The sequence below is a fragment of the Barbatula barbatula genome (assembly GCF_947034865.1).
Source record: "Barbatula barbatula genome assembly, chromosome: 18".
NCBI classification, from domain to species: domain Eukaryota; kingdom Metazoa; phylum Chordata; class Actinopteri; order Cypriniformes; family Nemacheilidae; genus Barbatula; species Barbatula barbatula.
In genome coordinates, this window is record NC_136781.1 from 7,328,470 (window position 1) to 7,353,616 (window position 25,147).

The following is a 25,147-nucleotide window of genomic DNA, read 5'->3' on the forward strand; positions in this document are numbered from 1 at the left end:
ACAATTCCATTTGTATTGAATCTTTTCATTTCTCGCACGGACTCAAAATGGTCGGTTTACGTGCAGTTTAACGCGAACTACGCTGAAGACACGTTCTTCGTTAAATGACGAATTTTCGTTTTCAAAATAACGCAAGACATGATCTGGCCTGATAAGATTTCAGTGAAGTAAATCGGAAGTTATCAGCTACGAAATCAGTAAATCAGATGAATTTCAACACTGATATAAACATTTTCGTTCATTTTAAAGGATATCAACCAGACTGTGATTTTAATCACTTGAGTTATTTGGGCTTCGTAACGCCGTGCCGAATGTGCATGTGTGTCGATAATACATTATCACGCAAATAAGCGCGTGGTTGACAGACATCAACAGGTATAATGCATTCAAAGGACATGGATTTCGTACAAATGTTCTTGTGCTTTCTTATGTGCTGGACTGGAGTCGATGCAGTTTTTAATTTGAAATATACGGTGGAAGAAGAGATGCGTCCGGGGACAAAGATCGCGAACGTGACGGCAGACGCAAAAGTTGCGGGTTTTGCACTGGGAAACCGACAGCCTTATTTGCGGGTGATATCCAATTCCGAGCCGCGATGGGTTAATCTGAGCCCCGCCGGACTGCTTATCACAAAACAAAAAATTGATCGGGACGCTGTTTGCAGACAGACGCCGAAGTGTTTCATCTCTTTGGAGGTGATGTCGAACTCGATGGAGATCTGCGTGATTAAAATTGAGATTATCGACGTGAATGACAACTCGCCTCGCTTTCCTACCAACCACATTGACATAGAAATCTCAGAAAATGCTGCGCCCGGTACCAGATTTCCCCTAGAGGGGGCAAGCGATCCGGATTCGGGGAGCAACGGCATTCAAACCTATACAATTACCCCCAATGATATTTTTGGTCTTGAGATTAAAACGAGGGGAGACGGGTCCAAGATCGCAGAGCTTGTGGTAGAAAAGACTTTAGATAGAGAAACGCAGTCTCGTTACACGTTTGAACTCACCGCCGAGGATGGCGGAGACCCCCCAAAGTCTGGGACAGTGCAACTTAACATCAAAGTCATCGACTCGAATGATAACAATCCCGTTTTCGACGAGTCAGTATACACTGTAAACGTGCTGGAGAATTCTCCCATTAACACTTTTGTCATAGATTTAAATGCAACGGATCCAGATGAAGGAACCAATGGCGAGGTGGTGTACTCGTTCATCAACTTTGTCTCCAATCTAACCAAACAGATGTTCAAAATAGACCCCAAAACAGGTGTGATAACAGTAAATGGCATTTTGGACCACGAAGAATTGCACGTCCACGAAATAGACGTGCAAGCCAAAGATCTGGGTCCAAACTCAATCCCTGCCCACTGCAAAGTGATTGTCAATGTAATAGACGTGAACGACAACGCACCAGAAATCAAACTTCTGTCAGAAAACAGTGAGATGGTGGAGGTGAGCGAGAACGCGCCTCTCGGATATGTAATAGCACTGGTGCGAGTCTCCGACAACGACTCGGGAGCGAATGGAAAAGTGCAGTGCAGACTGCAGGGTAATGTGCCGTTCAGGCTCAACGAGTTCGAGAGCTTCTCCACCTTACTGGTTGATGGTCGTCTGGATAGGGAGCAGAGAGACATGTACAATCTGACCATTTTAGCAGAGGACAGCGGATATCCCCCACTTAGGAGCTCAAAATCCTTTGCTGTTAAAGTAACAGATGAAAACGACAACCCCCCATATTTCACCAAACCACATTACCAAGCAATGGTTCTCGAAAATAATGTCCCAGGTGCGTTTCTCCTGGCGGTGTCCGCCAGAGACCCCGACCTGGGCATGAACGGCACAGTCTCGTACGAAATCATCAAATCGGAGGTGCGGGGGATGTCTGTGGAATCTTACGTTACCGTCAACTCCAACGGTGAAATATACGGGGTCAGGGCTTTTAATCACGAAGATACGCGGACCTTCGAGTTCAAAGTTTCAGCAAAGGATGGGGGTGACCCACCGCTGACCAGTAACGCCACCGTGCGCATCGTCGTACTGGATGTAAACGACAACACACCTGTGATGACGACCCCGCCGCTGGTTAACGGCACCGCGGAGGTATCAATTCCCAAAAACGCTGGAGTTGGTTATTTGGTTACACAAATTAAAGCTGATGACTACGACGAGGGGGAAAATGGAAGACTAACGTATTCAATTTCAGAAGGAGACATTGCATACTTTGAAATTGACCAAATAAACGGCGAGGTGCGAACCACAAAGACGTTTGGGGAAAACGCCAAACCATCCTACCAAATAACGGTGGTGGCGCACGACCACGGCCAAACTTCTTTATCCGCCTCTGCCTACATTGTCATTTATCTCTCCCCTGACATGAATACACAGGAGCAAATCGGACCCGTTAACCTCTCTCTCATCTTCATCATTGCACTGGGTTCCATTGCGGTCATTTTGTTTGTCACAATGATCTTTGTGGCTGTCAAGTGCAAAAGGGACAACAAGGAAATCCGAACGTACAACTGCAGGTACCCAAACAATTTTTGATGTCTTTAGCGTTGAATATTGTGCGTATAATTTTAATGGTACTAGACCGTATTTGAAATCCTGAATGCATTTATAATTGAAACATGACAGCATGATTAATGTGAATCTTACGTGAATGTTGGCTGTGAGCATGCGCCTTGTCGTTGTCATCTGTGCATGCGTTTACAGGCCTCGGTCTGCTTCCGCCATACATAAACATGCAAAAATATAACAGCAGATGATTTTATTCAACTCCTTTCATTATGAGTTTACTGACATAATATAACTGTTATATAAAATACAATATGTAATATGTGACTACTGTTATATTAAATATTATATTTTAGGTCATGTGGTTTTACCTTACAGTCCTGAAATATCAGTAACTAAGATAAATAAATAGCTACCAAATATTTTAATAAAAAATATAATCATCATGATATAAGACATATTTTATGCATAAATTAGGTGCGACTTCAAAATAAGCAATATCATTTTAATAAAACCCATGCATTCTAAGGTAAGCTTAACCCTTTCATTATACACACACATCATTTGCATGAGCTTGACATTTGCAAAAAAAGATTGGTGACATTTTAGGCCCACTTCAGGTCCTTACTCAAATTTGTTGGAGTAAAATATTAACTTGTTGCTCCCACGTTATGGCTTTGGCTATATATTATGATTGTGATTATAGATGTCAGTTTATCATAGGGTTGCAAGCCCATAGCTCCCTAATGTTACTATCTATGGCAACGATGACACGTTCCTTATATTAATTATCTACAGAAAAGGTAAATCATGCAGATGTATCAGAGTGTTATAGTCTTTGAGACTATAATATTCTGTGGAGGAGAATATTATTTTGTCAATCTACTGTAATATGAACACTTATCAGTCTGTAACATTGGCCAGTGTTGATTTCCCACTGCTACATTAACACAAAAAATTTCCATATAAATTGCTTTTGCAAATTTAACCTGAAATCATTACCACATTTTTTACCTGAAATTGTTGTTGACATTTTTGTCATGCAATGCGACAGGATAATGATCCATCTTACAGTAACAAAGATGCTGAATGTAAGCGATCATCTTCAAGAAGGCAAGACGACTTCAATGGTTAGGCACATACAGCGTCTGTGATGGCAGGATAGTTAGAGAGGGCCGTGTTTAGATTGCTGTCGTTAACATTTATTTTCCTCTCTAGATAGAAACCTGATGGAGGCTTTCAGCTCTCCCAGCAGGGGGTTAGTGAGTGTGCTTGATACACTTTTCTGCTGTGCTCACTGACTCCTTTAGGGCTCATCTTAGATTCTTTGGAATGTCTTTGCTGCGAAGAGAGCCAAACATATATGAGTTTATTACAGTAAAAAGAACTCAGAAAAATTCATACACAACTTAAGTGTTTTTCCCATAATCACAGTAATACAAAAATTTAAATACGTTAATAATTAAAAGATAATGATAAAAATAAATTGTATTTAGAAGTGTATTCGTGACCAAGCCAGTTTAAATGTAATGTTTTCCTACTATGCCCAGAGCGCTGAAGAAGTAACCCCCCTAAATCTTCGCTCATTCATTGGCAGTCTACTGTGTCACTCCATTGCTTTGAGGAAAAATACAAGCCTACCGCTTCAACAATGACAGAATAGTGCACTTTTCAGCCAGCTATTAAGAAAGCCTTAGACTGTCTTACTTTTTTCCGCTTTAACTCAAGGAAGGAAAAAAAGCTTTTAGATGCTCTCTAAAAAGATAAGGTCCTGCACCGTTATCATTTTCGGAGCCAGAAAAAAGTAAGGAGCAGGGAGACATCGGCTGAATCCAAATGAAAACCACAGAAGAGGAGGCTTTGTTAGGTAGTGTTGTGAGGGGAGAGAGAGAGAGAGAGAGAGAGAGAGAGAGAGAGAGAGAGAGAGAGAGAATACCATTAAACGAAAAGTGTGCATTAAAACGAATGCCTGCCCTTCAGAGGACATAAAACAAAATAAGAGTAAGATTTTTTCAGGCTGTAAGATATAATGATCCTCAAGGGAGAAAAAGATAGGGGTCAACAGGGAATAGCTCAGACAAAGACTGTTTACTACACCAACTCTTCTTATGAGCTCTCAAGTTTATGCTTAGTGTGGATATATTGCAACCTAAGCATCCTTCAGGGCAGAATCTCAAAGTTTCTCATTTACTGTGATTAGAATCAAAACCCTCAAATTAAGTTAGTAGTAGCCACAGAGCGTTGTTCAGAGAATTGAAACTCACAACCCAACTGCCCGTGGGCTTGTTTGAAGTGGAAGTGAGAAAGCAGACAAATGTGGGTTTCACTTTGAATAATATTGCTTACCCTAGCGATGCAATTTAGTATCATTTGTCGCCTTGTACGCTTTTGTGGTTTGGCATGTTTGCATTGTGTATGTGCGCTTGTGAAAAGTTGACCCGCCGAGCATGGAAATGCAAACAAATGAGGGATGTCGACTCCATTGGTGGCCGGAGGTCACTTGAATGTGGCTACTCTCTGGTGCTGCCAATGATTATGGGTCTGACATATTAAGCCTGAGCCAGGCAGGACCTGGCCCTGGCTGTGTGTGCAATGAGAAAGGCAGAGCACTGCTTTATTGAGTCTGTTCAGTTTCTTGTACCTGCGCAGGGTGGCGGAGTACTCCTACGGCAACCAGAAGAAGTCCAGCAAGAAGAAGAAGCTGAGCAAGAACGACATCCGGCTGGTGCCGCGGGACGTGGAGGAGACGGACAAGATGAATGTGGTGAGTTGCTCGTCTCTCACCTCTTCGCTCAACTACTTCGACTACCACCAGCAGACTCTTCCACTGGGCTGCAGGCGCTCCGATAGCACCTTCCTCAACGTGGAGAACCAGAACTCCAGGAATGCTGCACCCAACCAAGGCTACCACCATACCTTCACAGGGCAGGGCCCTCAGCAGCCTGACCTCATCATCAACGGCATGCCGCTGCCTGAGGTGAGATTTGCTCCAGTCTGCTCCATCCTTCAGCCTGCCACGGCTAACAGCGGCAAGGGAGGGCGGGGGCGGTTAAGTCAACCTAGTGAAAAAGGCTAAATCTGGTTACTCGATGACTGGCATGCTTTAGAGACAGAGTGGGCAGGAATCTGGGTGCTTGCTTAGTTTATTTTTTGGCAGATCTTTTTTATTCTCGAAAATATGGTTTAATTTAGCCTTTGGTGGTGCTTTCATGTTTACTGTTGTGTGATGGGAACCTGAGTATGGGCGATGCCTTAAAAATATAAAAGCGAGCAAACCGATGATTGGATGGTTTCCAAAGAGTATGATTTGTCCACCTCTGCTCTTGCTCCCTCTTGTTTTTTTAAGCAACAGTGCTGTAGCCTGAACATCTGCCAAACGCATTGACCTGGCTAATCGGCAGCTCTGCGTGTCATTTCAGGTGCAAACATTAAGAACAACCGTAGCTGAAAAACGATTTGCACTTAAGCTCTTGTTCTCTATGGGTGGTATGGCTGTTTGAGTTGCAAGCTGGTACCTTGAACATACACAGAGCCATTTGCAATCAAATTAACTGTGTTGGAAACATTTCAACCAATCCGTTCTTCACGATCCATAAACTGCTCTGATTGTTGGCCGGTACCAAATACATACAGATAAATGTCAGACTGCTACATGAAAAAATAACAACAAAAGCCTTACTTTTTGCATTATTGAAGAGGACATCAAAGCTTTGCACAGCGACCGGCTGATCCAGCATTTTTCACTCTTTGTCTCAAGATCTGCTAAATCAATAAGTCACAGTTAACATAGCGCTAATATATTGAAGCTGTCGCTATAAATTCAAATCGTATTCAGGATATTAAAAATCGAATTATCGGAAGTACATATACAAGCCGCACTTGGCATCATCCAATAGGTATGACTACATTTTAAGCTCTACGCTGGATGGACAAAGGAATTATGGAATATAACAGTGAGTGTAGTAGCTGGGCACGGTGGCATAATCCTTTAATAAAACTACCTAAGCAGCAGGATTAAAGAACATGTATTTGTTTCGGCTGATGAAAAGACAAAGCATTTAAGGGGGTGGGGGAGTTTGATAGTAAAATGAATTCGAATGCTAATCTCTGTTGTTTGACTACAGCATTAGAGCAGAGAAAGAAAGCGAGAGAGATAAAGTATATGTATGTATCTTAATGCCTTAATGGCCCAGCATGTTTTCCTGGCCTGATAAAGGTGTGGGTACATTTGTATGCTGGATGTATCACGTGTGCCGCTCCACCTGACATTGACAAACATATTTTTGACCATGGCTCTGCATGTACCCTTTCCAGGCCTCAAATACAAACTGATTACAGTATGCCTCCCCCTTACAGAATACAGCGGCTCCTTTTCAACATCTGAAAAATGCTGTCGGTGTAATCAGGTCTCAGTTTATACGGGCCACGATCAAATATTCCAGCTGCGAAATGACCGATAATAGCTCTGTCACGCCTTGCGAGCCCGGGCTTGGATACATTGGACTCTACAAGTCAGGGTTTCCCAGAGGTCTGGTGAGGACATAGCGGCTGGTACAGTCGTGATTAACAGTGCATCTCCAGCCATAGAAATATGAAGGCCCAAAGGCGGTTTTGCAGCCGTTCATGATTCAAACGTCATTTCGAGATGTGGTTTGTTTGTTTATTTTCCAGTCCCAGTAGGTGCGTATAGGCTGAAAATGCCATTAGAAAGAGCGCCCCGGTACTTCTGCAAGGAAAGTAATTTTGCATAACTTTAATTAAAATTACACATTTTGGCTTATTGATAATGACAATAATTTACATGAAAGTAGATGCGGATGCTTTTGAAGAGCACTGTGTATTTACTTTGCACTGGGTATTTATTTCTGAACACTCAGATACAAAATAACTATGTTTCAGTAATCTACAATTGCTATAAAGTTACTCATACCATGATATAAAATGTATGACACTGCACAACCAAATTGATCGAACCGTAGGATTTACAAACATGTACATGATGGGCTCCAGGTGAGATCTGTTTATGACACCCTGTGACTCTCTGGAGATACATCCGTGCCAGCCTCTGCAGAGTTGCCCACAATGTTTTCGGAAAGCTTTGTCTTTTAGAATGTGTGAAAGGACAAAATTCAATCATGTTTTGATCTACTTTTGTTTTGGGCTTGGAGACAGACCTTTCCTTTTTCCAGACAGTTTACTTACTCTGTAGCTACTTCATTTTCTTATATAGATATAAACAGAATATATATATAAATATAATTCTATATATAATTTAGGTTCTGCTTATCCAGATGTTTGCATTCTGTTATGGAATAAATGGGACTATGTTACATTTTAATATGCGATGCGGAGCAACATATACACGTAAAAATACAACTAAAGTGTCTCAAACTCTGTTTCTAGCTCTCCTTCCCACCTAACCCTTATTAATGTAGTTAAAAACAATGTTGTAAGTCTCAGAAAGAATATAGTTGCATCATCTGTTGTTTGCAACAGATCTGCAGTCCTGAAACGTCTAGTTATTTTCTTCTTTCTCAATGAATCCTTTTTTCCTAAAATCATTCTTATACCTGTTGTGTTGGGGTTTCTTGTTTCTCTGACTTTCATCAGACTAAGCCAAGTAATCGACGTAAATCCCATACACGATAAGGTAAAGGCCACAGCATGCTTCCTCCCTGAAGGGCTTTTAGAACAAGCTCCATTGAACTAGGCTGCTGTGATGGAGAACTTTGATGTAGACAGTTCAATTAGATGGGGAATTAATAATAGAAAGACATAGGACAGAAAGACAAACAGACACATTTCCAAGACTGCCAACTCCAACTTTTTTTATCAACTCAAGCACGCCTGTACTTTTTTCCTTTTTTGTGCCAAAGAGCAAAATAGACAGTACAAGAAATAGAGCGGGAAGAAAAAGGATGAGAGAGAGACATCTTATCTCAAGTACCTCGCTATGTATTCTGATTGGATTCTGGCAGATGAAGATGGGAATTTTCAAAGGTTATGTTCATAAGCTACAGACTTGCTGGCACTCTCCCTCCAAGAGTAACCTACTAACATGAACATTTCAGGAACTACTAAAAGGGCCGCAGTCCCAATATAGTACGAACATTTAAGTGAGACACTATTAGTGCAATATAGTCGAGCAAACTCGTTCTCTCGTAACCCTTATTCTAGGTATAGGTAGAAAATGAGGCGTAATGGAAAGAGCCGTAATGCTGTAACATATGCACACCAGCTTTAATTTGCTGTCTGAATTCAAATATATAAGACAAACAGCTGACAACATGATTTCCTCAGTCAGACAGAAAAATAAAAACAGATTCACCTACTGTGACAGCATCTCTTGATCTTATAGCGAGATCACAAATGCAAGACAAATAGCATTTTCCATTTAACATTGTCATTGTATACTTGCTCAGTCTGTTTCTCCTTTTTCTCCAGCTTAAAAAGATTGCAGTTCAATTCAGGCATCCCTATGATTTGTATCACTGTATCTGAAAATTTTCATCTTCGCTCATCTCAGTTGTCCCAAAGCAGCCTGAAAAGAGATCAGAGGAGTTATTGAGTTTAGGGTTAGACCCTTAGACGATGACATTGTCCATCGCCGATGGCTGACAGCCATCACAATATTGGGCCGGTGTCCTAAAATTCGACATATTTATTTAATACTGGTAGTACAACTTGATAGGGTATTGGGCTGTAAAGGAATCCTAAATGTTTCTTTTATGCAGTTTCTTTTATGCAGATGATAATCTGACAAAGTATTTACGCTGGTCTATCTGACAGGGTGTTTTGCATTGTAAAATCATCCTACCTGTTTATTTTGTCGATGTGGTTTAGATTATATTAAGTTTTGCCCTGCGGTAGGAAAATCTGACAAGAGCAGGACAATTCGACAGAACACCGGCATTGTGATTACCCTGCATGACGCAATTTTCGTCATCAGGAGGGTCCGCGGTCGTCCGCACATGCCCTGCCCTCCGCATACGTGTTAAGCTGATTCCCAAGACAAATGTTGACAACCGACTGATCCACACTATGACATTCAGCTCGTCCATTCGCACTTATCTGCAGTTGAATATGGTTTGGAAGCCGACCCCATCCATTGCAATGTTTCACTGTAGGCTTTGTCCGATGCCAATTTGATAGACATCACCCAATCCTAATTTGTCCTATGGTATGACGGCAAAAAATAGGAAAATAAACAAATAATGAAGATAAATCTCTCTTATGCTATTTTATATGTTAAATATTAATAATATAAACTTTATTTTGCTGTGTCACACCATAGAACACACGATTTATTTGTCAACTAATATGCGTATGATATATCGTCATATGTTCATTTTGAACAAAACCTACAAACGGTTGATTTGAACCAAATAAAAAAGCATTTCAGAAAATGCATGCCTGTTACATAACCTACAAACCTGTACTTGGATTGATTTTTTAGAATTATTACGTCACTGTTTTCCCTTCTCAGTCCCCTTTACACGATTGAGTGAACATTGTACCCTTATAGAAAGGCAACACCTAGTTAACATTTGGATCTTTAAAAATTACTTTGTTTTCGACTCTCAATAAAAAAACAGACTTTTTCACACTTTTCTAAAGTAACACTTAATGTGTGAAATCGCTTCGATCAGGGCGGCAAGATGGAACCTGTGAAAAGGACTTCTGATGGAACCGTAGCTGGCCAGATACAGATACAGTTGAGACCCACAAGAGAGGAAAATAACTTTATAAATGATTCTCTCTCTTTGCCTCATCTCTCATTAACACAGATTTAGCTGCCAGCACTGAAAATGCCCGTGGTTAAATTAATAGGATTGGAAAGGTCGGCCTACATTCTCTAACACAAGGCATGCAGGCATTGCCACAGGGAGAATGTAGAACAGACAACTTTCTACACAATACTTGTGAATCAGTTTAATTATATATACAGAATAATGGGCAAGGCAGAGCATTGTTTGCTTATTTTAGCTACCAAATTATCTACAATCTTCACAGTGGCATGTGTAGTGCATGGACCTGAACAAATCGAGAACTCAGAAAATACAAGAAAATCCTTGTGGGTGCAATTCAGACTAGTGGGTTGTGTGTTTATGTGAGTTTACGAAATGTGATTTAGTAGAACAGATGTCCTTCCAAATATTTTATACCTACTTGCCAATTACAATACCGAGGGATCTGCACACACAGACCTTTTAGGGAAATTAAATAGCTATTTAATGTTTATTTACGTTCAATAAATTTCCCAAAGCACAGTGAAACATTACAATATGCATTGTGAATGGTCAGACTATAAATGTACCTAAAGACAGACAAACCCTTTCGAATGTATTTAAATAGAATGCTGTGTTTGTCATTCTGTATTGTTTGATGGTCATTCATTCAGGATGTTAACAGGATGTTCCCTGACCCCAGTTAAAGGATAGAAAAGCATTAAGGGATATAGGAAGTTCCTGTGGCATTATAACTGGAGAAAATAATAGCTATTGTTAATATTGTTTTTCAGGCCGCCGAAACCACAGGCAAACATAGAGCGACCTTTGGAAATGGTCAAACTGAATTTATTTTCTCTTTTTCTGAGTGCCAGAGACAGCATGCATGATCATAAATTGGATATAGACAAGATAGAAAGACACCAAGTTTACCATAACAGTGTCAAGCCCATTTTATGTCCAGTGCTCTAGAAAAAATAAAGGCCTTGGTTTCTTGCAACATAAGACTTCTGCTTTTGTGGCGTAGTTTTGGCACCTTTATTTTTTACAGATTAATATCAGAGCATATAATTGTTTACGTATCGACCAGCGCCTGCCTCGCTTTTCCACATTTAATACAAACTTTTGATGTATCGAGTCAATTACGTATCAAGAACTTGCCCTTATTACTTGCCTCTGCTCTTTTGATATTTATGAAAGGGGGAAAAAATCCTTCTTGAGAGAATGTGAACGAAAATTGGACCATATATCTGCTGAGATTAATTTCTCTGTGCACTGGCTTTACAAGAGTAAGAATAACCAGTCCCTTTGTGGGTCCATTGGCAACTGTGTTATTTGTCTAGGTAGGCAGGCTGTGCGGAGTGTCTGGTGAGGTGGCTTAATGAACAGCGAGATTGTTGGCAGGCAGGCCGGCTGTATAGCAGTAACGCTGAGAAAACAGCAGGCCAACATAATTGTGCATTGTTCAGCCATAGAACAGGAGGCAGAGCATGTAATGAGCTGTAGCACCCGTTTGCTTCTTTCCTAATGGGCTATGACCGGGTTCATCCTTCCAGGGGCCAAAGCCACTCCAATCATCGTGGTCGCCCGTTCCCCTTCGTTTTCCTTCCCCTCATCTTCTTTTTAGCTGTGCTCATTGTCATGCCTTTGACATGCAACCAAGAAGCTCCATAACAAATTTCAAGTTAAGTGAGGACAAACATTTGATGTTACTAGCGAGATATGCTTTGAGAATTTAATGCTGTTTTGCATTTTGATTGCGCAGGCCGAATAAATGGGATTGTTTCGTGAGGTGACCTGAAAACCTGCGCGTCCAAACAGCTTGAAAACCCAACGGACCGCAAATTAATACCAGCTAGCCCCTGCAACAGAATACATAAAAATTATTTTAAGCTGCCCTTTTTTGGAGACACAATAGCGGTTTGCTTTGACTCTCTCATCACGTCCAGCGTTTGATGTCCTGCAGCCAGAGAGCCAAAGTTAATGTATGAGCTCGGTGTGTTCTGATTTGCTGCTCCGTTTCTAGGCGCTGCGGTCTCAGCAGGGGTTGCGGCCTCCCTAACCACATTCAGACAAGACAGCTGCTATGAAAGAGGGAGACGTGCGAGACTGGAATCGTGGAGGGTTGAAGGATTTCGCTCCTTAGCTGTAATGATAAGGATTTAATTTGACCTTGAGAAACACTGGTACACTACGACACGTTCACCCCCTTACCAAACTTTCGAGACGCCGTTACCCTTGGCGAACCCTCTTCTAAAGACACGCCCAGAACGCTACAAGTTGATTTGTCACAAATAACGCTGGAGGGGTAATGGTGAGGGCTGTTATTCCCCCTCGGTCTCTTGTTTATTATGTCTTGGGTGTTTCATATAACAAATGGGGAGCGACAGTTTTCTCTCAGGGGTTCTTAGTTTCTCCCTACAGAGCGTGATTAATTGTTATTGTGGTCTATTTTTATGTCGTGTCCTGAAATACGAAGGTGCGGGTCGGTTGACAATGTAGCTCCGGGCTCTCGCTCACAGTGTTTGCTTTATGGTATTTTCATATTTTATGGCCCCTACTGATTTAGTTACTTCAAAACATTGCTTGCCATTAGATAGAACACAGGTACTGTCGGTCCGGTGCGTGTTTTATAGATGGACTAATGCACTGTAGACAAGCGAGGCTGACAGATTAGAGAGACTCTTCATCTCGTGTCTTAAAATGATTACTCAGCAGGCTTAAGACAAGATTTGGCCTTGTTGTGCCTAAGACAACGGGCCGGATCTGCCATTCACTGTAGCCCAGAGGCATGTCTGGGGTTTAGCTGTTAGAAGAACTAGGCAGTCAGAAGGAGAGAACGTGAGAGTGTGGGCAGACCATAAAAAGAGTCCAAGCAGACAGACGTTACCTGGGAGCCTTGGGTCTTGCTTATTGAGCTGGACAGTCAGAGACAGGGAGAGATAGTGTTTCTAATTATAACACTCAAGTCACAGTGCTGTGGTGGGCTCAAGCTTGCATGAGCAACTGCAGACAGCTGACTTTTGGTTTAATTTTGAAGACTACCAATAATCCATACTAAATCTCTTAAAGCTGCAGTTTCCCCTCAGTCAGATTAAGGGGCAGCCTTAAAAGGATAAGAGACGCTTATCAGTTCTTCCCTCAACATTTCCTGGTGACTTTCTCAAATGTATATAACATATAGATCGCATATAGATATCATATGGATAAATGTATATGTAGGGCTGTCAAATCTAATAATCGATTCCAAAAATATTTTTTGTGTTGAAATGTGCACGCACCATATACATATACATAAATACTGTACATATAGAATATACATGGCACACACATATATTTTATAAATGTACATATCTGTCTGTCTGTATATATCTGTATTTATATATCTATATGCGTATATATATATATATATATATATATATATACACACATATACATATACATACATACATACACACATATACATATACTGTATATATATATATATATGTATATATCAATTATAATGAACACATATCATTTTTAAATTGTCTTTTTGTCACGATAGCATTCACGTTTCTTTATCTTTTTTTTAACTCCAATTGTAACGTATAATCATAAGAAGGACGTATATACATTTCTAAATAGCAAAATAATAAACATTCATGTGTGATTTCACCTCTTATGAAAATTTTAAAGCCCACTTATGAATTTCTAAATAGTGCAGCATAAAAGCGGCATAAAACATGTCACAGTTTGCAGCATGCAAGATTTGTTTCATAACTCGAGTGTTCACAAACACGCCACCGCTGTTTGTTCAGCTCACTCTGTGGAAATACGCCTGTAGATATTTGTTATTTTATTCCAGGAAGTGGATTGACATGAACACATCTCATAATTTGCATTTAGAAGATGTAAAACCTTTTCGTTTTTCACTTTGAATTCAATCCTTGTTCAGAAAGACGTATGAAAGTGTTATTTACTCGCTTTATATATCGCCATAAAACAAACGTTTATAAAGTGGCTAACTTGAAGTCGGAGAATAAAGGCTGATGTTATTATTACTTGAATGATTTATTTATTTCTTGTGGCGAGGCGTAAAAAAAGAACTTGCGATACCGCCTTGCAAATTGGGCCTGTTTGTTTAGGGCATCGTTAATGAAGTGTTACTTTCTTTTGTTTTGTTTTTGGCTGTCTGACTGTCAGGGCTGCTAGGGGAACAAGCAGTAATCCAGCATACGTGTTGTTTGAAAGTGCATGAAAGTGAGAGGCTGCCGTGTGTCTCGTGGGGGTGAAAAACGAGAGAAATAGGTCTCCACAGGGGCAGGGGGAGAGAGCTGAGGCAAAGACAGCGAATCCTTTTTTTGGTGGAGAGGGAAAGTATCCAGTGGGAGAGGGTCACTTGGGGAGCAATGCAAAAATAGAGGTGCGTGTGTGTAGATTCTTGTTTACAAGGTGACACCTTTTTCACCCCCTATTAACTGCATGCTTCAGAGAGCACCTGTTCTCCGCCGGGAGAAAGAAACGTCACTCAATGCTCTCTTTTTGAATGCCCAATAAAGTCATCAAGTTATTTTCTGAGTGTGACTGACAAAAAATACTCCATATGAAGAGAAATAGTTTTCAGTACGGTAGGGGCCAAAAGTGATGTGTGTTGTACTAAGGTATTTAATCGACAATTATTTGGCAAAAAAAGACAAATTGCTACCGATCAGCGAATATTGGTTTTATTAGAATATACAAAATGCATAGATATAGCAGAGCGTGTGATATTTTGTGCAAACCTCTTCTTTTTAAAGCTTCATTTACACTCCAAGCGTAACTATGCAACACGCGTGCAATATTTTTAATATATTTGTAATATTGTGTTTGTGTAAAAAAGGGCAAGGATGTCAATCACATTTGGCCTGTATTGGTATGATGTTCACAAATAGAGACGAATGTTCTCTCTCTTTATAGTCCGGACAGCCTCTTTGTATTATTTTTGGCTGATCTCAGCTCTTGTCTCACAAATGATCTCTATTAGAGGGCCTGTTAACCCAGACAGTCATTATGTCACATTTATCCGAGCGGCTGTTTTTTCCAGTCTTGGCAGGTTTGTTAAACCACAGCCTCAGTTTGGCCACTATAATGGTGCACAGGTGATAATTGAAACGAAAATTTTAGAAATGAGGAATCTATTCCTTAAAACGTTAAAAATCAGCTTGATTCATTAGATAAATCTGAAATGTATCTGCTGGCATAAAAAGTGAGTTTTCGTATAAAACAACGGTCAGAGGGATAAAAAAGTCAATAATTACCTGGGCATGGGCTACTGAAATATCCGTCAGATTCCCCTCTAGACGTTACAATCCCATTTTAAAGGCTCATTTTCGAAAATGTCTTAAATTGCTTATTAACCCAGAGCTCGAGACCCCAGGTGTCAGATTTTCTCTGTTTTTGCTAATCAGGGGAAGTGCTATTCTTCAAAGCTTGAGCTGAACAAAACTGGAGCTGTTGGAGATCTCTTAGCTTGGCATTATTCTCGTGTAATGAGTGTTAGAGAGCCCAATTATTCCACATGCTATCAAAACAGAGGAAGATTAACTCTTCTCCACTTTGACACTGTCCTATAGTACTAGCTTTTTATAGTCGCTCACACACTTGATATGTCTTTGCGGCACTGATGGTGTTCTTTGTTTGTAGCGGTGCCGTATGCGCGTGTGTGGCTTTGCTATACTTGTCTTTCTATTGAACTACCTGTTTCAGTACATGCTGGCTTTATTAACTAGCCTGTCAGCTGAAAAAAACACAATCAAACACCTCAAAACACTATTGTTTCTCAGACAAAATGCCCAGATCGCATTTTTCTCTAAAAGTGGCATTAGACTCGAGATACGGCTAAACTCTGCATATGGAGAGGAGACCATATCCGCCCGAGCTTAGCTTGAATCCCTGTTAAGTATTGGTTATTGAAGTTTAAATTGTCCAACTGCAGAGGGATTTCCACTTTGCTTTTGAAAAACATCTTGAAGATTAAATGGAAAGGCCACAGTTGGAGCCCTCTGAATAAATAAAAAGAGTCCAGCGCTGTAGGATATCACTTTTTTATCAGCCTGCAAGGAATTCAATTGGCTGCTAATCAGGACGATCGGAATAAAAGCAGATGAATACAATTATTCGCCGCTGCACTGAGACAAAGCCCAACTCTCTCAATCTGCATCTGAACAGACGCACAGTACAGCCATAAGAAATGTCGGCCCCGCTAACTGCGAAAGACGCGGCCGCACACCCACACACACATGTACACAAACGCACCCAGACGGCTTTGATAAGACGCAATTATTTCTCGTTGTTTACAGCGGCAGAACAAAAGGACTTCAGCTTTTCTTTCAATGAAGTCACGGTGAAAAGAGCGCGACACGAGGTGTTTTATTACAGGAAATTCTTCATTGTGCAAAGTCAGAGCGCGGACGGGCGCGGCATCAAATAAGAATGCGATCTTTATCTGCGTGACTGCAGATGTTTGAAGCCCACCAAGACCACGGTCTCTGCGGACGGCCGATGTGCTGGCCGTATGTTGTTGTTTTCCACGACCCCTCCCCCTTAAACCTGTTTAACCCTAAAGACGATCTAATACAAATTAAATTAAAGAAAGTCAGCACAGATAATCCTGGTGTGTTTCAGCTACCGCGGTGGCGTGGGGTCAAGCCCGCAGCATCTGGCCCTCCTCGCCACAACAAGCCCACAAGCTGCTCCGCTCTCTGGGAGCCTGAGCAGAGCTGCACCCCTACTGGCCTACTTTTGAGTGTGTGCGTGCGTGTGGTTGGGATGTGGGAATGTAAAACAAGGGTGTGAGCCTGTCAGCATTCATGTAAGGTGTGTTTGTGCTTATGTGGAGATATTTGTTTGGACGGTGTTAAAGAAGTGTAGGGAAGGGTGTTAAGTAAGAGTTGTGAGCGTTGAGGAGTTTTGAAGCTAACGATTAATTGAACATCTCAAGAAATCCACGCTTGAACTAGCTATCGGCAGTCCCTCTTGTAATGCGCGGTGAGGGGACGCTGTCGCGCATGGGTGATGGAAGACTGTCAGAGCCCTGATTAACATCTGCTCGTCTGTCTACACATGAGCCAGTTACGTGCGGCGAACTAAAGCGCCCTGATGCTGACAGCTGCTGAAAAAGGCCATTTCAGATATTAGGAGCAGATGCGTCCGGCGTGCCTAAATCTGAATGTTAACTACTCTTACAGGACCGCATCGTGAATTGTGCTGATTGGGACTACCTTGTTATGATTACAGTGGAGTTTTTATCTGCCCATCTGTCTAGCAGGGCATTGTGGGAGTTCCTAGGCACTACTTTTATCTGTGATATAAAATACAGTGCTTAACATGTTTGTAAGACCACCCAATGTAAGGCTTGTGCCACAGCTGCCCTAAACTAACAAAAAGTCAATTATTGTGCTTCTGTAATGGTAAATACACCAGTATGTGTAGGCTCTTTAGTCACAATAGTATTTCTAATGCTAAAATAAAAATGTTGTCATAAATAATTTTTTGATTTGACTGTTTTCCAAGAAGGGAAGAAAAAATAGTACCTTTATTTTTTATTCAGATCCCCAATTACAGTATTGAAGTCCTTAAAGAAAATAAATATCATGCCTGCTTAATTTGGGACTTCTGAGGGTGGTTCAATGTACAGACTCTTTAAGTTTATATAAAATGATGTAAAAATTTGTATCAAAACTTAAAGATTATTTAGTTGATTCAGTTTGTTATGTGCATAATAAATGGCAATATCGTTTTAAAGATTTTGACAGATTCTTAATTTGCGTTTTCTCTTTATTAAGATAGGTGGACTAATTCATCAGTTAAGCACTGTGTATTTTTATATGGAAAGAAGATGGCGATTAAGTTATGCAGTAGCTAGCTTGGTCTGGGTGGTTCCCAAGTTATATTCCCTCCAAATATCTGTAATGTTGTAGTCATTAGATATAGTTCTGTTGTAATATGAGACTGTTGTTTTGGTACGCTATTGATCATCCGTCAAGCAAACATCATAAGTATGATCATTTGGAAAAGTAATAAGCCATCTATTCTCCATAAGCCACATTATTTGAGGTGACTACAATCTACTCACAGACAAACAAACATTGTTTGTTTGGGTACGTGGGGAGGTTGGATGGATTAGTGAATGATGATGAAGTTCCTCCTTTGCCCTACAGCACGGCTTCCCGTTTGCAGAAGCCCCGGCGCTGCCGTGTTTCCACGCACTCCGTCTCATCTGTTCGGGATGTCAATAAAGGGATGCCAATAAGGAGGCAGACTCAATCCATTTTAGAGAGGGGTAAAGAGAGGGAGACGAAGAGAAAGTGCACTTGAGACAGGAAGTATATCCGGACAGACTCAGAGTCTGTAATGAGTTGCTGCACATTTTCATCCATAAAAAAGTACCTGGATGGACGCCTTTGCGCCTTGTCATCGTGAGAAGAGACGCGACGCTTACAGACGGAGAGGTGAATGCGAGGGGAGGGTCTGTTAGACATACCAGCTGCGATGACAGATATTTGGGAGAACATAGCTCAAGATGCTGTGTCATTATTTCGGATCAAAGTGTCAAGCGAATATATGATGTACACTCATAACAAAAGCATCCACAACGGATGAGTTGGCGCTCCCTGCTGGAGCCCAGTGCTGGATATTACACACAAGTAAAGGTGTTCTGTGAGAGAAAGATGCATGACAGGGGTTTAAAACGGTACTCATCCAGAGCTGTGAATCTAACAGGCCGAGAAGTATTACTTTCTTCAGCATGCTGTCTGTAGGTTTAACAGTGGAGCTGGAGCAGTTTGGCATGTGTCTGAAATTTCCAAAATACATCTGAGAGGGTGCTAAGGTGTTTTTAAGTGCGTTCTGTCAGGTACCTTAATGAGACAAAAAACCTTCAAAAAAAACCCCAAAACCCTGGTGTCTAATCTGGTTTCTAGATATAGTTTGGGTCGCTTTCTTCATTTTATTTCTTAATTTAAGTGTTTTTTCCACTCGTTTCATCATCCACCAGATGAAAATGTAATGTCCAAAAAAAGCAAACGATCACCTGCTTACCAAACCACATGATCAGAGGTGTTACTCATAATCTGGGATACGATTAATATTTAGGCTTTTGAGATTTGCTTAAATCAGATGATCAATAAAAATAACATATAATATATAAACAATATATACAACATATAAATATGCTTAACATTCTGCTGTTTATGGTTCCAGATTAAAGAAAAATAATACAAAAGAGAAGCCCAAGTGAACAACCTGTGTGTCACATCTGGTTCATGTCTGTTAGTGAATCACTTTAGGGTTGTATGTGTTGCGACTATTGTCTGTTTCGGGTGACTTTACTTTGCCGTTTGCCCCATGTGACGCCAGGTGGATGTTGGGAGACTTTTGAATAAGGGGTTGTGAATGCTTTTAGTCGGCTTTGAAGAATAAATAAAATCCCATGAGATGGACTTAAATAAGTTGGCACCATTTATGTTTCATTACATTAGGGGCTGAATTGTGCTTTGAAAAAGGATAGCCACCCAACGACAAACACACACCTTCTTTTGTGTTTTGTTTCTGACCAGTCTGCTTCCTGTAAAACATCCAAGCAGATGAATCTATAAAACGCACACACGCACACACAATGTGGCTTGACAGAGATATTGTAATGTCGAAACAGCTATTTATAGTGGACAAAGTATCTGATCAATTTCCAAACACCACAAAGGCCAAGAAATATAACAAGTAGACAACCACACACACAGTATTGTTACAGTAATACATTTACCATGTTTTGCTGAACACTCCTGTACGACCCTCTTTGCTGAAATGCAGATAAGCATGACAGGATGGGTTATTGAATATTTTCATCATGCTAAAAGGCACAGAGCTTTGACATATGAGGACCTTATGAATGATTAAAACAGGTGCTATTAATGTATGCATAATTAATTACGTATAAACTGACTGCGAGTGGATGTAACATATAGTCTTCTACAGGATCAAACAAAATAACATTTTCTTGCTTTGACAAACTTTCTCTCTGTGTTTATGATGCTTAAAATCATGTTGATTTGCTTAAAGGAAATATAGCTACTAGAGTCTGCAGGGAAAGAAACCATGATCAAATGAAGTTGGGAAGTGTGTTGTGTTTACTCATTTGTAACACACAGTTTCATCCCCATGGAGTTTTGCTTTAGTTAGTGGAATAATGAGAAGCTGGCTAGCCATATAATAGAGATTTTTTTCCCTTGTTGTTTTAAAAAATGTACATCACATGACTGGACCAATAATAATAATATCTGAATTTGATTCAATTTGAATCATAATTATTCATACTGTGAATAAAGATAATGGGAAATGAAAGCTGAATGTGTCCAAAATACCCAGCAGAGATATTTATTGATATCACTAAATAAATGTTTAAATATGTTTTCCACTTGTTTATTGTGTTAAGAAATCATTCTGGGTGTTAATTTAATTTTATAGCTATTCTTAACTGTGATAATTATTCATACTAAGATTATTTTTAATGAATTGGTTCACTTGACATGTATAGTTGGATTTTCTATCTTTATTAAAAATGGAAATAAAACATAAATAAATGTAAAAAGCCATTGTTTATGAATTAGGACAAAGAGCAAATATGAAAAGAATTTGACAGCACTTGACTTTTTTGATATGTGGCTAGTCTAAAGCTTTATCATCTATCAAAAATGTTTTTCCTGAAAATGTTTTCCTTTCATACAGTAAGATAAATTCGCAATGTTGCAAATTGAGTTGAGTGTGAATTGACGGGTGATGAAGTGGAATGATCTCGAGGATCTGGCAGCTTATTTGTCACATGGGCCCATGTTGCGATTGAAATGTTATAATTTCTGTTTGTAGGTAGCCGGCCGCAATTAAACGTCAACAAGTCCTCATATTCATCACGGCCGCTGTCGAAGTGGCAAGAATAGAAACGTAATCTCATCCTGGTGCCAAGACGAGCCCGAGGCGCTCTTTCACCTTCTTCATACTGTAGATATGTGTGAGCCCTCCCCTAGGGGTCACACGGTCTGGAAGAGTAGGGAAAATCTATAATCTAGCAGATGGCAGAGGATCTATGGGAAATTCTATAATCAGGGGTTGGCAACCTAACACCAGGCTGAGGCGCGTTTCCACCTGTTGCGATGTGTTTCTCTGAGCTGGTGAGGGGAAGGATAAACCCACTCCTACCAGGTGCTTTGCTCCACAGAGGAGAGGAAGCCATGGTGGTCTCTTCCTGTTGTCATGGGTGCCACACAGAGCACTGCCTCACCGAGATGAGGAGATGTCACAGACCAATAGACGGTGGGGTGGCGTGAAAAGAGAAGGCTTTCTGCAGTTTTGAGAGAGTAGGAAGCTAAAAAGAATGAAAATAAGAATTAAAGAAGGGCTGCATGTTGGATAAGGAAGAAAGAGAGTTTGTGAGAGGAATGAAAGGGAGCAGTGATGCCTGAGAAGAGCAACGTCATGTTGAGATTAGCTTGTGTAGGGGTGTTATGTGCTAGTGAAACTCTGCAGCTCCATTGACACAGACACACACACTCGCAAACAATTCATCCGCACTACATTTGTAGACATATAGACATTTCCTAAGCCTCCGTAAAAAATGCCACTGTCACTTCAGGCTCATTTCTGCTCCTAGTTCTAAACCCTGCCCAACAGAGCTTGTCTGCCTTCTTTCCGGTTATTACAAGAAATGCTTATGAACTACTTTACCTCACTTTAATTTCTCTGTATGCTCCTGTGAATGTAGGTAAATAAACAACAAGCCTCATTATAGGTACTGATTTCCTCCCAGCAGTCTCGAGACTGTGTATATTAGCCTTAAGATGAAGAATAAGCTTCCAAATAACAGTGAGCATCAAATTGCCATCAAGCTGAACAAATGGAAATGTTTTATTTGATTTGAGGAACTTTTTATTTTGAATGTCTTTGGCATACTGAGATATTTTAAGGGAAAGGGCACCCTAAATGAAATCATTCAATCACGTTTAATGTCATTTTAAACCCAAACGACTGTAGTTTTCTAACAAAATCATTTTTTCTTATAGATGAAGGTGAATGGTGACCACAGCTGTGCATGGTCCCCATCCACTTTCACATATTAAAAAAACATCTTTCTGGTAAAAATGGAGTAACATAAAAGTGAAGTGAGTAAAAATAAATGCATTTTGGGTAAACTAAGCTTTTAATGCTTTTTTTGTATTTGTATTCAGCAGAGGTATAGTGAAAACATGCTTTCGTTCTCTGACTGTGACATTATGAGCATTGCAGTGAACTGGGACCTGCTTGATGTGCAGAACACGTTTAAACTTAGAAAGAAAACCATGAACCTTAATTTAACTCTTTTGGTTCCAGAAATGAATTGAATGCAGATTTAAAGGTAATATCATGTATGGCGGTGCAAAGATAATTTTTACTTGCTATTGTAGCGTGCATAACAGCAATTAAATAAGTGCAGAACTTTCTCCATGTGTAAATGCAAGTATAACTGCATGGCCTGAAGCACAAACCTCAAAACAGATTAAACATGAATTATCTCAGTGGCGTGACTTTAATTCTTTGCCACTAAGAGAACTCTTGCATGGTGCGTCTGCCCGTACAATGAACACTCTCTCACATCCGGAGTACGCAACCGATGGTCACGCTGGGAAGAAGGCAAATCAAATCTCATAGCGGCAACTAAGTGAGGAGATTGCTTTTCCTCTTCGCTGGATGAAGTTGGGGGAGTTGTGGTGGAGCGGGTCGCCGAGGTTAGGGGCAGCAGGTTGCAGAGAAAAGAAGAAAGAGAAATGAGGTTAGAGAACTTAGCTAGGGTCTAGCTTAGCCGGGTAGAGGTCTCGCTTACAGCCCTCTTTCTATTACTCGCCTCCTCTGCCCTTCCGCCTTCACTCACGGAGCTCTTAGGGTGCGATTTAGCCTGCCGGACCCTCAAGTATGTGGGAAGAAACGCAACAATAATTACGGGTATAGGGTGACTCCGGCCGCCAAACTGGGGCCGCTCGGATCACAACAACACATTGTAGAACCTGATTAAGTAGCCATTTGTGGCAGCCTCGCTGTAGTTTACGCATCCCTCATCTCTGAGCCTGAAACCCGACCTCTGGGAAAGAAATATTGATAGCCCCTGTGATTTGATGGCGGTTAGCGGCGTAGGCATATGCAGTACATTACTTTACAGGAATAATGCCACTAATGCATGAAGCTCTCTAGCATAAAGACCTTAAAGGGCCATGGGCACCTCCTGAACGCCCTCTGGCCCTCGACTTGAATTAATGACAATTCAAAAAAAGCATTGACAATAGAACTGATACGCTTTTTTGTAGAAGCTCACCAATTATGCCAAACCATTAGTGAATCATCACTACACATCAATAGGCGCTTTTGTTGTTGAATAATGGCACTTATCTATCACATTCTTTAAAGAACGAGTGGATACATGCTCGAATACGGCGCAGGACCTTATTGCATAATCTCCAGCAGCGACTGTCTCTGTGGAACAGCCGCCGCATTTGCATAACTGAAGCTATTACTCCAATTAGCCCACTCTGATATAAGCAGAGGGATCAAAATGTCAACAGAAGGATGAGATGACTGAGCCCGCATCATCGATAGCAACTCTACTCGTAAAAGGGTCAGCGATCTGTGACTCGTGACGCCGTTTCAACAGGGCTCTCATTTGTTTTAAGAGTCGTATCTAAAGAGAGGGAAGGCAGAGCGAACACATCAGAAGTACGTCCCCGAATCTCGTTCTCCCAGCAGAGCCCGGCCTAACACAGAGCCCGCCATTCAAAACCAATTATGGGCCAGCCACGCAGAGCACATCATTCGGAAATTTGTATACTGTCTTTTTTAATGAAGTTTGCCCCTTGTTACTCGGCGCATAGCTGTTCATTAGTCTTTTTGAGGATGACCGCGGAGATGGAAAGGCTCTTTAATGAGCTCTCCCAGGGAACAAAGTAGAACACAGGTGGCATAAAAACAAGTTTCTCTGCACGTATATACAAACGTATACTGTACCTGTCTGGTTAGAGTACCGAAATAACTGTCCATGCCCATTTACTTTGATATTAATTGAGTCAAGCCGGACGAGAACAAAGACGCAAATAACTAGCTTGTTAGCCGCGATTACAACAAACAAGAGTATGTTCCAAATTGCCGACTGCTAATATAGTGTTAATTAAAATGGCTTTTTACTAATTATCTCCTTGATTACAATGACTTAAGGTTTAATTAGAGCCACGCCAAACACCCACACGAGCGAGAACATAAGCGTCCCGTACACAAAAACAGAGCGTTAACCTTCATTGGGTCCAAATTTCACCGGCCCCAAAATCTCAATTAGACGCCTGGTCGGCCGTCACTTGTAATTAAAATATTATAATGCGTGGAGGTAATTAGGGTGTGTGGAGGTGAGGCGGTACTCGGCATCTCTGCGAGAGAAGATATTGTTGTAAATGGCCTGAAGTAGACATAACCTGTGTATCGGCCAATGTATGACACAGACTGCGGAAAGAGACAAAAAAAATATTAACATATTTTTCAAGCTGCAATCTATCAAATCACTTGTTGAGCTCCTTAACTCACCATGATTCATAACACTAGGCTTATAATAATGATTTATCATTTAAGATGTCAGTTTGATGTCATCTAAAGAAATGCAAATAACCAATTGAGGCAACAGTTACAGATTGCAGCTTTAAGGATATTATACTTTTCTATGTACGTTGTGTGCTGGTTAACTGCTAGCCACTGCTCATATACACAGATGAAGGAAATACGCATGTGCTTGGCATCATAGATTCTGATGCAGAGTTATTCTTCCTGTGTCATGATGATAGCCTGCATCTGTCTGAGCTAGTCTGGATGTCCCTGGCTGGCGGC

General features: G+C 40.8%; 1 protein-coding gene across 3 annotated transcripts in view; it reads left to right on the plus strand.

Moving 5' to 3' along the window:
* Positions 1-380: 380 nt before the first annotated feature.
* Positions 381-25,147, plus strand: part of pcdh19 (protocadherin 19) — a gene marked incomplete at its 5' end in the record, with an annotated part of 46,213 nt that continues 21,446 nt past the window's right edge. The window contains 3 exons of one of the 3 annotated variants that reach the window (XM_079480330.1): positions 381-2,527; positions 3,739-3,774; positions 5,166-5,493. In XM_079480330.1, coding sequence (XP_079336456.1) covers positions 381-2,527; positions 3,739-3,774; positions 5,166-5,493 — 2,511 coding nt within the window. Of the gene's footprint in view, positions 2,528-3,738; positions 3,775-5,147; positions 5,494-25,147 lie in introns of all 3 variants that reach the window. The other 2 variants (XM_079480328.1, XM_079480329.1) reach the window with 2 other exon arrangements.